General features: G+C 43.4%; 2 protein-coding genes across 2 annotated transcripts in view; both read left to right on the top strand.

Moving 5' to 3' along the window:
* Positions 1–4,149, top strand: part of LOC122557537 (sodium- and chloride-dependent neutral and basic amino acid transporter B(0+)-like) — a 53,023-nt gene extending 48,874 nt beyond the window's left edge. The window contains exon 11 of the mRNA XM_043705283.1: positions 4,123–4,149. Within this exon, the coding sequence (XP_043561218.1) occupies positions 4,123–4,149 (27 nt within the window). The remainder of the gene's footprint in view (positions 1–4,122) is intronic.
* Positions 4,150–8,341: 4,192 nt separating this feature from the next.
* The window catches only part of LOC122557468 (sodium- and chloride-dependent neutral and basic amino acid transporter B(0+)-like), a 52,029-nt gene continuing 45,579 nt past the window's right edge, over positions 8,342–14,791 (top strand). The window contains exon 1 of the mRNA XM_043705227.1: positions 8,342–8,407. The gene's annotated coding sequence lies outside the window, so the exon portion shown is untranslated. The remainder of the gene's footprint in view (positions 8,408–14,791) is intronic.

Raw genomic sequence — 14,791 nt, 5'->3', positions numbered from 1 at the left:
TCATTGTTTTTAAGCAGTTAATCACTCTACCTAAGAACGGCACTGCTGCCTCAGGTGACTCTCTGTGTGAAGTTTGCACATTCTCCCAGTGTCTGCATGGGTTTCCTCCCACAATCCAAAGATGAGCAGGTCAGGTGAATTGGCCATGCTAAATTGCCCATAGTGTTAGGTGTAGGGGAATGGGTCTGGGTGGGTTGCGCTTCGGTGGGTTGGTGTGGACTAGTTGGGCCGAAGGGCCTGTTTCCACACTGTAAGTAATCTAATCTTAAAAAAAAGTGTAAGTAATCTAATCTAACCTATGAATACGTTCATTCACAAAGCAGTTGGAGCTGCTTAATAATGGGTACCCCATTGTAAAACTGATAGTTTGGGAATCAGTCATGTAGCATAGTGGGGTTTGTTTCACACCAATTTTCTTTATTTAATTCTGCATCTCTTTTTCTTATTCGCCCATGAGACATGGGTGTTGTTAGCTGGACCAGCATTTATTTTCCATCCCTAGTTGCCCTTTAGAAGGTGATAGTGAGCCGCCTTCTTGAACTGCTGCAGTCCCTGTGCCCGAGACAAACCCACATGCTTGTTAGGGAGGGAGTTCCAGGATTTTGACCTAGCAACAGGAAAGGAATGACGATGTATTTCCAAGTGGGATGGATGGTGAGTGGCTTGGAGGGGAACTTGCAGGTGGTGTTGTCCTATGATTCTGTGGCCCTTGAATACCACCTCCATTTTCTTGTTGCACTGAATCACTTACCTTTTCCTTATGCTTTGTGCTTGCCATCTTGAAACTGGTGAGCAGTCCATTTTTCTTTTCACTTCCTGACTGTCTATTGTCTGACTCTATTTTTTTAAACTATTATGCAGCGCATTATCAAAGATCCTTTAAAAATTACATCTACTGCAATACCACTGTCAACTCTCTGTTAACTCCTCAAACATTTAACATAGTTGATCAAGCAATGTTTTCTCATCTGAAATCCATGCAGTTTATTCATTGTTATGTTTCACAGTTTTAGAGGTTCTCCCACCTTCGTCAGGAGAGATTCCACTACACTTCCCACTCTCAATGTTAAGTTGATTGGTTCATAATTTAAACATGATTAAAAGGAGGCGCAAAGTTTATGCTTTTTTTATACACTCATTAGGACTAGGGTTGCAAGGGGACAAAACTGAATAATTTATACAGCATGAAAAAAGGGCATCTGGTTTCTTGCTTCCTAGTCCGGATGAGGACTGGACAAAATGCTTCAACTTCTTGTCTCCGAAAAGTAATGTGTAAGTATAAACCAAGCAGTGGTTTCTAATTCTGTGTGTGTGTGTGATAGTCATCTTCTTCAATGTAGGAATTACAATGGCTATCTCAGACCTCTGGCACTAGACTTTTTAACCGTTTTTAAAAAAGATTAATTTGTGTGATGTAGGCATTGCTCCAAGGCCATTGTTTATTGCCTAGGAACAATTAAGAGTCAAACACATTTCTGTGGGTCTGAAATCACATGGAGGTGTTACTTCTGCCCCACAGTGTATTTGAATTATTATATCTTGCAAAAGAACTGTGATTTGATTCTTAATAGTAGTAAAACTATAATATTCGTTTATTTGACTCAATTAGTATTAGAACAACAAACACACTGTGAACTACCAATAAACACTACAAATCTATCTGATGCTTTAACTTAATTTTGGATGATCAAATACCACCACACTAGGACATGGTGATGTTGTCTGGTCTTCTTCTGATGATTTCAGATGTGTCTTCTCTTTTGGTGATTATTCTCGAGTTACCACTCGAGTTACTGCGCTAAGTGTGGGTTTGTGGCAATTCTTATACTCCAAAGCCTTTGTGCCCTTTTAGGAGGGTCTTGAGTATCTTCCAATGGATCAAACTGGTTCAATCACACTGATCGATCTGACCCAACCAGGCATTGGCACACTGATGGTGGTCCTATGGTGTCCATTACTGGAGGTGGTGGGTGCATCAAACCCCCTCCAAAACAATGATGATTCTTTTTTTCAAAATCAATTTCATAATTTGTGTGCATTTCTCTTCTCCCACCTCCCTTCTACAATTGAAGACTACACCTATCAATGGGACATATATTTGATTGTCATCTTTTCTCTGTTGCCATTTGCCATCTCAAATATATATAGTACAGCTCCTCTGGACAGTCTCCCTGGATGGGGAAGGATGCAGTTGCATTTGAATAGGAAAAGATGTTGCGGTGTTTGGATGGGGACAGATAGCGAGGGGAGGGGAACTAGAATTTATACAACACTACAGCACAGATCTGTGGCAATAGCCAGAACTGATATAATTAGTAACAGAGGTAAATGAAAGGAGATAAAAATTTGAAGAAATCGTAGAAGACTGAGCACCAATGGATCCTGAGGAATTTAAGCTAATTCTTTAATTTATTACACATGCTCTAATTTATCTGTGTAGATACTCAAAGCTCCACGTAACTAAAACATTATACATAGAGGAAAGTGTTAAAATCAAACAATCGTGCTATCATTTTAATTACATAAATATTATTAAATAAATTTGCTAAATGATCAATATATTAATATGCTATTAAAACTGATTCAGTTAACAGCAGAGAAAAAGAGAAAACAGTTATTTATGTTACATTAAAAAATATTCATGTTTGTATGACAATATGTTTTATGCAAATATATGGGGACCACGAGAACAATGAGATTCTTCCAGATGTTGACCTTGGCATTGCTTTGAGTCATTTCATTGACCTAGACCTTGACATAGTGACACTACCTCGTGTGATAATGGAGGGATTTCTGGATGATTTACTCCGAGTTGAGTCACATCCAGAAGATGTTTACAGGTTCAAAAGGAAGACAGTGCGACAAAGAAATGCAGTTGAGGCAGGAAGAGGTACTTAGTCTGGTCTTTCCAAGAGGTACAATATTGTTGCCATCTGTAGAGAGAGGGGAAAAGCATGAGGATAACTAACCACGTTTGTATAGAACTGGATGCAGTTCAATTGGGCCGAATGACATAACAGTTGGGGTTGGCATAGGGAATTAGACAAGTTGCATTAGATGTTAAAGGGAAGCAGATAAAGAGCTGCCTTACCCAGTTCTGCTGGAAATTCCCAAAGCATCAATTGAAAGAAAGAATGAATGAAGGAGGGAGGGAGGGAGTTGGGTATGTACAATTGATTTAATTGAAGAATGAATTATATATTTTGACAATGAGGGAGTCACAGGTTATGGGCTGAGGTGAGGGAGGTGCATTCAAGAAATGAACACCGGATCAGCCATGATCTCATCAAATGATGCAGCATACCTATAGGCTGAATGGTCAATTGCTGTTCCTAATTTTGTTGTTCCTATATCGCCATTGGATGTCTTGAAGAATCTTTAATGGAATCTGAATAGGAAAGACAGAGAAGCAAGCAATTGTCATGGCATCTGAAAAGGCCAAATGACATTGGAAAGAACAGGGACTTTGAACCTAATTAAAAAGCAAGACCCAGGGGCAGTAATCTTGGGAGCACTTCCTGAGCATGGCGCAAAATTCTAACCAGTCACCAAAAAAGAATGTTTCTTTCCTCAGGTTGCCTTTTCCCTTCATCTTAAATTATATGCTGCTAACTGAAAGTGGTTCCCTTCATTTGTTCTATTTAATCCTTCCTCAATTTTAAACACCTCTTATAAACCTTCCCTCAACCTTTTCTCCTGGAAGGAGAACAATTCCCTGTTGATCCCTGCAACTGTAATCCCTCACCTTTTGAAGCTTTTCCATGCCCAGGGTTGTGCGCAATGCCTCGCCTGAACCCAAATGGTCTTTTAGATAGTTTTAGCACAACTTCTTCTAGATTATTTATGTCGTGTTGTAGTTGTCTGGTAAAATCCTCACTATTTATCATAACTCCAAGTTCGGTAATGTCAGCAAGTTTTGAAAGTTTTACTCTGAATTCCATTATTGAAGTTGTTTATATTATCGGAACAAGCAACAGGCATTGCACTGACCTTTGGATACACCACAATCTCCAATCCCTCGGGCTGAGAAATTACCAGTTCCCCAGAACTGGTTGTTTTCAGTTCTTAAGTCTGACAACCTTAAGTGTCAGTTTTTTTTATCCCCTTGACTATTGTTTCTAGGATTTTATCAGCACTGATGTTAAGTAGACTTGTTCGTAAAATATCCTTACAGCCTTCATTTTGATAACTTCTAATCAACCTGTTCAGAGACGTTATTGCACACCTCTGCAGCAGCTAGGACTTGAACCTAGACCTCCCAGCTCAGAGGGATGGACACCACTACTGTGCCATCAAAGCCCCCTACATCCCTTTTTTAAAATCAGGGTGCCACATCCACTGGCTCTTTGCTCACATATTGAGAAGATTAGGGTGAGCTCTTCCATTATCTCCATCTCTGCTTTCCCTTGCTTATAATGGCTCTCCATGTTCTTCTTCCTGTCATATATTTTATCTGCCATGTGTCTGCGTATTCCATCAACCCATCCACATCCTTTTGAAGTTTATGACTGTCTTGCCCACTGTTTACTCCATTGCAAATTTTGCTGTCATCTGCCGAGTCAGACATTGTACCTTCTATCTTCAAGTGCACATCACTGCTGTGAAACGAAAACAGGTATTTTACAAGTACTGAACCTGAGGGACCTCCACACTATACCTCACCCAGTCTTAAAAACAGCCAAAGTTAAAAATCACACAACACCAGGTTATAGTCCAACAGGTTTAATTGGAAGCACACTAGCTTTCGGAGTGACGCTCCTTCATCAGGTGATTGTACCTGATGAAGGAGCGTCGCTCCGAAAGCTAGTGTGCTTCCAATTAAACCTGTTGGACTATAACCTGGTGTTGTGTGATTTTTAACTTTGTACACTCCAGTCCAACACCAGCATCTCCAAATCTTAAAAACAGCCAGTCACCATAACGTGCTTTGTTTTCTAACCCTTAGCCCACCTTTTATCCTTTCTGGCTTTGCCCCTTTTATTGCATCAGTTTCAATGCTGCCAACAAACCTATTATGCATTTTAATAAGCACTTTCTGAAGGCCAAGGAGGTGTTAATGCCTGATAGAAATATCCTCAAGACCTTTTGAGGTTTATCTGTAACATAGAGGGGTCAATATCCAACTGGAAAGGTTGCATAGAACAGGAGAAAATGCTTTTAACTAAAAAAGGCTGTACAGAGTTCAGATGGAAGCAATAGTAACCATTATACCAGTGGAAGATAAGAATAGTACGGTTGAAATTAAAGCTCAGACTACAGAAAATTACAAAGAGAATGTAATAACTTGAAATTCAGAAATTAGTGTATAAAAGCATGCCAAGTAATTCACATAGGACTGATGAAAATTCAGGAAAAGGATAAGTTAAGGAACGTGAGGAATATACTACCGAGTCACGTGATCATGCTGTGAGATGTTACAATGACAACTTGCATTTAAATGGGGCAGCACAATGACTCTGTGGTTAGCACTGCTGCTTCACCATGCCAGGTTCAATTCCAGCCTCGGGCAACTGTCTGTGTGGAACTTGCACATTCTATCCATATCTGTATGGGCTTTCGCCAGGTGGTCCGGTTTCCTCCCACAGTCCAGAGGTATGCAAGTTGGGTGGATTGGCCATGCTAAATTGCCCATGGTGTTCAGGAGTGTGTAGGTTTACGGATGGGAAATATAGGCTTACAGGGCTAGGGTAATGGGATGGGTCTGGGTGGACGTTTCAGAGGGTCAGTGCGTACTTGTTGAGTCGAATGGCTTGCTTCCATGCTGTGGGGATTCTATTAAATTCTATTCTATAAAATAAACAGTACCTTCATCATAATAAGAGGTGAGGCACCTTAAGGCTATCATTGTATATGAGTAAAGGAGGACTTGTTTCTGTTGGGATGGGGATAATAGCTGTCAGAATAAGCTGTTCCGCTCCATTTCATGATAAACTGACACCAATATCAGAGCAAGAAGGAGCTGGAGCACTGCTGGACTGCCCTTGAACTGGGGGGAGATGCTCCAGAGTCAGAGTGATAAACATTAATACATTCTGAAGCGAGAATGATGTTGCTGTGTTTGGGTGGAGGACGTTGTTGCAAATTTATGATGGAGAAAGCTGAAGTAATGTCGGGGATGGATAGAGAAACTGGCGAAGGAAGCTTCATTGTTTTATTAGTGATGGCGGCTGCATGTCAAAGGTGGAGCAGGATGCTGCATTATTGAACTGGAGCAGGTTACTGCATTGCTGTGCTGAGCGGGAGGAGGGTGCTGCATTGCTGACCTGGAGCAGGGTGCTGCATTGCTGTGCTGAGCTGGAAGAGGGTGCTGCATTGCTGTGCTGAGCTGGAAGAGGGTGCTACATTGCTGTGCTGAGCTGGAGGAGGGTGCTGCATTGTTGTGCTGAACTGCAGGAGGGTGCTGCATTGCTGAGCTGGAGCAGGGTGCTGCATTGCTGTGCTGAGCTGGAGCAGGGTGCTGCATTGCTGTGCTGAGCTGCAAGGGGGTGCTGCATTATTGAAACTGGAGCAGGTTACTGCATTGCTGTGCTGAGCGGGAGGAGGGTGCTGCGTTGCTGTGCTGAGTTGGAGCAGGGTGCTGCATTGCTGTGCTGAGCTGGAAGAGGGTGCTGCATTGCTGAGCTGGAGCAGGGTGCTACATTGCTGTGCTGAGCTGGAGGAGGGTGCTGCATTGTTGTGCTGAACTGGAGGAGGGTGCTGCATTGCTGACCTGGAGCAGGGTGCTGCATTTCTGTGCTGAGCTGGAGCAGGGTGCTGCATTGCTGTGCTGAGCTGGAAGGGGGTGCTGCATTATTGAAACTGGAGCAGGTTACTGCATTGCTGTGCTGAGCGGGAGGAGGGTGCTGCGTTGCTGTGCTGAGTTGGAGCAGGGTGATGCATTGCTGACCTGGAGCAGGGTGCTGCATTGCTGTGCTGAGCTGGAAGGGGGTGCTGCATTATTGGAACTGGAGCAGGTTACTGCATTGCTGTGCTGAGCGGGAGGAGGGTGTTGCGTTGCTGTGCTGAGTTGGAGCAGGATGCTGCATTGCTGTGCTGAGCTGGAGGAAGGTGCTGTGTTGCTGTGCTGAGTTGGAGCAGGGTGGTGCATTGCTGACCTGGAGCAGGGTGCTGCATTGCTGAGCTGGAGCAGGGTGCTGCATTGCTGTGCTGAGCTGGAAGAGGGTGCTGCATTGCTGAGCTGGACCAGGGTGCTACATTGCTGTGCTGAGCTGGAGGAGGGTGCTGCATTGTTGTGCTGAGCTGGAGGAGGGTGCTGCATTGCTGACCTGGAGCAGGGTGCTGCATTGCTGTGCTGAGCTGGAAGAGGATGCTGCATTGCTGTGCTGAGCTGGAGGAGGGTGCTGCATTGCTGTGCTGAGCTGTGACAGGGTGCTGCATTACTTAGTTGTAACAGAATGCTTCAGTGTTTGGAGGAAGGCTGCAGCTGTACGGGCGAGTGCACTGTTGAGATGGAGATTGATGCTTCAGTGCTGGATTGGAGATGATGGGTCACAGAAGCATCATTGTCCCATTTTATCCATTTCGACCCCTCATGAATCCTCACCAGTACAATAGAATGTCTCAGCACTGGGCCTATAGCCTTGTAAATTACAGCACCCTTTGTTAACTGCAACAAGCATTTCTGCCTTTTGTGTCCTTTTCAGAAAGTTTCAAGCAAAGGTTCCACCACAGACCACATGATGAATTTCTTCCTAATTCTTCTCAAATCCATGTAATTACTTTATGTTTTCTGGTTATTGGCACAGTTATGAAGGGAAATGGATATTATACCCACCTCATTTCAATTTATCTAACTCTATTAAATGCTCCATTAGCTTCTTCCTTTCAAAGAGAACGTTCTCAGCTCATCCAGTCTCTCTTCATCAGTAAAATTCGGTATTCTTGATTGCATCCTTCTTCTGGCATGGTCAATGGAATTGTACACAGCACTCTAACTTTGGCCTAACTCATGTTTTATACAGTTCGTAGAATAGAGTGTCTGGATACACTTGAATGCTAGACCTGGGTGAGGTAAGGATGCTGCAATGTTTGGATGTGGTAGAATATGACTGTGTTGAGATTAGTAAGGATACCACCGTGTGAGAAAAAGAGACACAGCACCTGATTTAATGTAAGCCAATATTGTATTTTGGGAAAAATAAGCAATGATTTGAAAACGGTATGAAAGACTTTGGGATGTGGTAACAGAACAGCAGGTAAATGATACTGCGATGCAATCAGATGATTGACTCTTGCTGCAAAAAGAAAGTGAACTATTTCAGTTTTGTTTCCACAGAAAGCCATTGCAGTCCTCAAACCCGCTCCTGACTGGGGTCCATTCATGGAACAACACAGAGGGGAGCGATACAAAAACCAACAGGAATCTATTCAGAGATTTCAAAAGTCCAAGATTTCTTTTTTGACTGTGGTGAGCAAAATGTAATAAGAAGGCTTTAAGGATAGGAGGGGAGAACTGTCCTGATTTTCATGTATGAATGGGCAGAGCTTGACCTATGGACATTCTTTTTCTTGAAATGAATGGTCTAACTATGACTGGAAACTTCAGGAAAGGATCTGGAGTTTTTTTTGGGAAGGGCAGGATCATTTAGGACTGAAAGGGTCAGGAGTGTTCTCCCTACTCCATAAAATTGATTGCAGTCCTCCCACCCTATCAGTGCCAGCTGATTAGTCTGGCACGTCATAACTTGTGCAGTGCAGCATGGCTACCCATCTAGCACTCACAGTTCATTGGAACTCTTCAGAGGAAGCCCAAATGCCAAAACCGGTTCAGATAGAACCACAATTCTATCAGCTTTGTGCCTGGTTTTGGGGCACAAGTTGAACTCTGTCACTGTTGTACCTGGTTTGTAGGAATAAAGGAATGAGCTATTTATATTTGTCGGTCACCTCATCATCATTGCTCCTTTAATAAACACAGCTACACAGTTTTATCTCAATGGCTACAGTGTGCTGGCTGGCTGGCTCCTGACATTTACGGGAGATGTCTGCTAGTGGTTCAAGTGGGGTGACTGCGAGCATCTCAGACTAACACAAATCAGTCACTGAGTCAATTGTATTCTGCTCAAAGCATCGTCAAACTCACTCCACAGATGAGGAAGCGATGTTCTCTGCCTCACACAGCACCTTCGGAAATCTCACAAATACTGCGTCACCATTGATCAGCATCCACCTCCTTTTAACATCATTGCTGCTAACTTCACCATCAGTGAGATTGCAATGGTCAATTTGCAGTGACTGTGAGGTAGTGCATCTTTCATAAGGATTCTAAGCCTGAAAATGTTCACTCTGAATGCGGTATACATGGATGATGAGATGCTTTGACTTTACATGCATGAGAAAATGAGGTCTGCAGATGCTGGAGATCAGAGATGGAAATGTGTTGCTGGAGATAGTGCATCTTTCATAAGGATTCTAAGCCTGAAAATGTTCACTCTGAATGCGGTGTACATGGATGATGAGATGCTTTGACTTTACATGCATGACCAGTTTGCAAACACTGCTTCCATGTATTTGCCCTCTGATCTGTTCCACACAAACTCCCACACCTTGAGAATCCACTCACTCTCCCCAACCATTCGCATTCCCACCTTTACAAATGCCTTTGCTTTCCCTCCCTACTGACCTATGACTCCCAGGATTTCTTTCGCTCCCAGTCTCTGACAGACGTTAACTAGCAGCCCCAAGACATGACTGACAAACCTCCTGACTGCTGGCTTACCCCACTGACAACAGGTAACTCCCCTGATTGCAAGGTGCTGGTCTGAAAGCTCTTTCTCCCATACTGTGACTGAATGACCATCTTGACCAGTCTAAGGCGATGACTGATTGTAGCCAAACCTCAGAACTGTTTACAGAGCGTGCACATGACTGAGTTTACTCGGACCCCTTGACTAATAACAAACCTGACCTTGACTTGTTACGACACGGGGTAAACCCCCCTAACTTAAACCAGCAACACAGAAAAGATTCATCCTGTGCTGTCATCTGTGAAAATTCGAGAGGCAAAGAACTATCCCAAAAGTTATTATTTAAAGTAAAAATTAACAACTTTATCTTTTTAAAGTATAACAGAGAATATTAACTAACAACTATTTATAACTCCTTTCTCTTAACCTATCTTTTACCTTCCTCACTATAATACTGGTCTGATAAAAAAAATCTTCGAGGAGAAAGTGAGGTCTGCAGATGCTGGAGATCAAAGTTGAGACTTTATTGCTGGAACAGCACAGCAGGTCAGACAGCATCCAGGGAACAGGAGATTCGACGTTTCGGGCACAGGCCCTCATTCCTGAAGAAGGGCCTGTGCCCGAAAAGTCGAATCTCCTGTTCCCTGGATGCTGCCTGACCTGCTGTGCTGTTCCAGCAATAAAGTCTCAACACTGATAAAAAAAATCCCAATTACAATTTACAAGAAAACAAAATCACTTTTCAAAACCAGTCAGCTTTGCCAAGCATCCTCTGTAGATTTTCTTCTGTCTTCTTTTCCTCTTCTGAGGGATTTGGTTCCCAGGTCATTGATATATAAAGGTACCTTTAAGAGAGCAGATCTTTCTTTAAGCAGTCTCTGTCTAGTTGTTGGTGCTAGCTGCTCTTGGCCGCTTTGGGTAACTGTTAAAATGTTGGATATTTATACCCCAAAACATTGGATCATTTCATTGGTTTTAATATTGTCAAAATACCAAATTCAAACTTGATTGGAGTTTGGTGTCTTGAGGCATAAGTTAAACTGATTGGCCAAATTTGAATTAGTTTTTGTCTCATAGCAACACAGGTACTGCTAGCTGTTCGACCAAATGTTACCTTTTAAACTTTCCAGTACTCTGTATGATTCTCTGAGTCCTCGCTAGCTTTTCAACTTTCTTAAGGAACAATACACCTCTGCAGCTTCACAACAGACAGCACTGAAGACGAACCCCTGCCCAGTTTCCAATGTGGCTATTTTGTTGAATACAAGTTTTAAGTAAGTTTGCTGATGATATGAAAATTGGTGGAGTGGTGGATAATGTGGAGGGTTGTTATAGGTTGCTTTGGGACGTTGACAGGCTGGACTGAGAAATGGCAGATGGAGTTCAAACTGGAAAAGTGTGAAGTAATTCATTTTGGAAGGTCGAATTTGAATTCAGGTTACAGGTTAAAGGCAGGATTCTTGACAGTGTGGAGGAATAGAGGGATCTTGGTGTCCATGTTCATAGATCCCTCAAAGTTGCACCCAAGTTGAAAGGGTTGTTAAGAAGGCATTTGATGTATTGACTTTATTGGCAGGGGGATTGAGTTTAAGAGCTGTGAGGTTATGCTGCAGCTTTATAAAGCCCTGGTTATACATGGAATATTGTGTTCAGTTCTGGTCGCCTCATCAAAGGAATGATGTGAAAGCTTTAGAGAGGGTGCAGAGGAGATTTACCAGGATGCTGCCTGGATTGGAGGGCATGTCTTATGTAGAAAGGTTGAGGGAACTAGGGTTTTTTTCTCATTAGAGTGAAGAACGCTGAGAGGTGACTTGATAGAGGTGTATGAGGTATTGAGATGCATAGATGGACTGGATAGCCAGAGACCTTACCCCAGGCAGAAATGGCTATCACAAGGGGGTATACTTTTAAGGTGATTTGACGAAGGTTTAGGCGAGATGTCAGAGGTCGGTTCTTTACACAGAGAGTGGTGGGTGCATGGAATGCACATCCTTGTAAATTTCTTTTGAACTCTCTCCAGCTTAATAATATCTTTCCTATAACAGTGTGACCAGAACTGGACACAATACTCCAGATTAGGCCTCACTAATGTCTGGTATAACCTCAATATGATAACTTCTTGTAGTAAATGCAACCTTGGGTGGTTTGAAAGGCTAGTCTGTTGGCAAGTGAATTGTCAAGAAAAAGACTCCATTCCTGATATGAACTGTCATTAGGTCCATGATTGTGGCTTGCCAATGAACCATGTCACCTCCAAGTGGACCTGTGGAACACTGTGCTGCAGGACCACAAGCCAAATCATTGAGTTCCCCCTGAATCCACTTCAAGCAGGCAGGCCTCAGGCCCTGGGATGGGAAAGGTGGTAACGCGGGACATTGTGAGCAGGTGGCGGTTTGTCACTGCTGTCCAGCTCTGTCCAGGTGACTGGGCCGCTGGCTCAGGATCCCACGTCCAACGGTTCACTACATCGAGCAGGCACTCACCACAAGATGGCGACTACTCTCTGCTGCTCAGCAAGAATCTCACCTCACCACTTGGTACATGTACAAGAAATGAAGCCAGTTGCTCTCCACATTGAAATAGGTCTCCCTTAACCCCTCGTGTGGTCCTGCCACTCAGCGTGTTTTAGCCCATGTCACTCATACCATAATAAAATTCTGCCGACCTCACCATCATGGTTTCCTCTAATGCAGGATGTGAAAAAGATGAGAACAATAGCAATCCATTCTGCTTGCTGACTGTTCCTCTTTCAGACCCTGCTTCAGTGATACATTTCCACTCAACTCTACATTACTCAAGGTTGTCATTGGTTCAATTACAGCTCATTCTGCTATAATTACATGTTTCATTAATGCAAATTGCTGTAACACAATTGACAAATTGGGGACACTGTTGCTAAGCAAATGTTTAAAGCGTGGATTGTTTATAATACACTTCCAGCCCCTTTAGTTTAAATGGGTGGAAAATTTGCACATGACACCCAAATTGATGATATAATGGACAATGAAGAAGGTTATCTAAGATTCCAAAGAAATCTTAATCAATTTGCTCAATGGGCTGAGGAGTAAGTTTAGTTTGGATAAGTGCAAGGTATTGTATTTTGATAAAACAAACAAAACCAGGACAGGTACAGTTAATGGTAGGGCCCTGGGTAGTGTTATAGTATAGAGGGACCTTGGGATTCAGGCACATAATTCTTTGAAATATACAGGGTGGTTAAGAAGGTGTTTAGCATGCTTGCCATCATTGCTCAGACCTTTGAGTGTACAAGTTGGGACATTATGTTCATAGAATCATAGAACCTCGATGGTGCTGCTATTACGCAATTTTCTTATAATGCAGGGTTGTACGAGAATGGAACTACTGCATTGTAGCGGCTGTACATTGGTTAGGCCACTGTTGGAATATTGCGTGCAATTGTGGTCTCCTTCCTATCAGAAAGATGTTGTGAAACTTGAAAGGGTTCAGAAAAGATTTACAAGGATGTTGCCAGGGTTGGAGGATCTGAGCGATAGGGAGAGGCTGAACAGGCTGGGGCTGTTTTCCCTGGAGCGTCGGAGGCTGAGGGGTGACCTTATAGAGTTTACAAAATTATGAGGGGCATGGATAGGGTAAATAGACAAAGTATTTTCCCTGGGGTTGGGGCATAGGTTTAGGGTGAGGGGGAAAGATATAAAAGAGACCTCAGGGGCAACCTTTTCACTCAGAGGGTGGTATGTGTATGGAATGAGCTGCCAGAGGAAGGGGTATTTGATAGGAAGGGTTTGGAGGGATATGGGCCGGGTGCTGGCAGGTGGGATTAGATTGGGTTGGGATATCTGGTCAGCATGGACAAGTTGGACCGAAGGGTTTGTTTCCATGCTGTACATCTCTACGACTCTATGACTCTATAAGACAAAACATTTGAAATGATTAATTGATTCTGCACCATAGCAACTGGAAGTTGCGTCAAAGAAATGCTCATTTGATCATTTTGGGGCATTGGATATGAGGCTTAGCCATAAACACAGTACAAGAGGTGGGCTGAGGGACAACTTGGGAGGATCAAAGGGAGAGATAAGAAAACTTGATTTATCCAGCAGTCCCTGGAGGCCACAAGCTGGAGTTTTGTTCCATGTATTTTTCACACTTTTTCGTTTTTTAGTGATTATGAGGAAGCATTGGAGAGACTTCCAGATTCCTTCCATATTCATTACATCTTAGGATGGGAGCATTCTATCTCATTAACAAGGATTATACCTGGCAGAGTCACTCTTACTTCGGATAGCTATCTCAGAGTCACAACACTCTGTAACAATTACTCCAAACCACATTCCCCTTGAAGAGAGATTGTTCACCAGGCCCGTTGTGTCAATGAGTTGACCATAGCATACCTGTGCTTTTTGATGATATGTGTGCAACTGACTTCAGGAAGAAAGGAGGATGACATCCCTGTCTACATTAATGAGGCTGAGGTGTAGAGGGTCGAGAGCGTCAAGTTCCTAGGAGTGATAGTAAGCAAAAATCCGACGTGGACCTCCCCACATAGATGCAACAGTCAAAAAAATACACGATTAGATTAGATTTTTTTTTAGATTAGATTACATTAGATTACATTACAGTGTGGAAACAGGCCCTTCGGCCCAACAAGTCCACACCGACCCGCTGAAGCGTAACCCACCTATACCCCTACATTTACCCCTTACCTAACACTACGGGCAATTTACCATGGCCAATTCACCTAACCTGCGCATCTTTGGATTGTGGGAGGAAACCGGAGCACCCGAAGGAAACCCACGCAGACACGGGGAGAACGTGCAAACTCCCCACAGACAGTCGCCCGAGGCGGTCCCTGGAATGCCTCTTCTTCCTCGGAAAGCTGAGGAAACTCGACATGCCCATAAGGACCCTCACCAATTTTTACAGATGCACCACAGAGAGCAGTCTATCTGGATGCAGAACAGCTTGGTACGGCTTGTGCCTGAAACGTCGATTCTCCTGCTCCTTGGGTGCTGCCTGACCGGCCTGTGCTTTTCCAGCACCTGCAGTCCTCACTTTCTCCATGGCAACTGCTTTGCCCAGCACCGGAAGAAAGTGCAGGAAGTTGTGTGCACAGCCCAGACCAT

The sequence above is a fragment of the Chiloscyllium plagiosum genome, chromosome 15 (genome assembly GCF_004010195.1).
Source record: "Chiloscyllium plagiosum isolate BGI_BamShark_2017 chromosome 15, ASM401019v2, whole genome shotgun sequence".
Taxonomy (NCBI): Eukaryota; Metazoa; Chordata; class Chondrichthyes; order Orectolobiformes; family Hemiscylliidae; genus Chiloscyllium; species Chiloscyllium plagiosum.
This window is presented reverse-complemented; position numbering and strand designations above follow the sequence as displayed.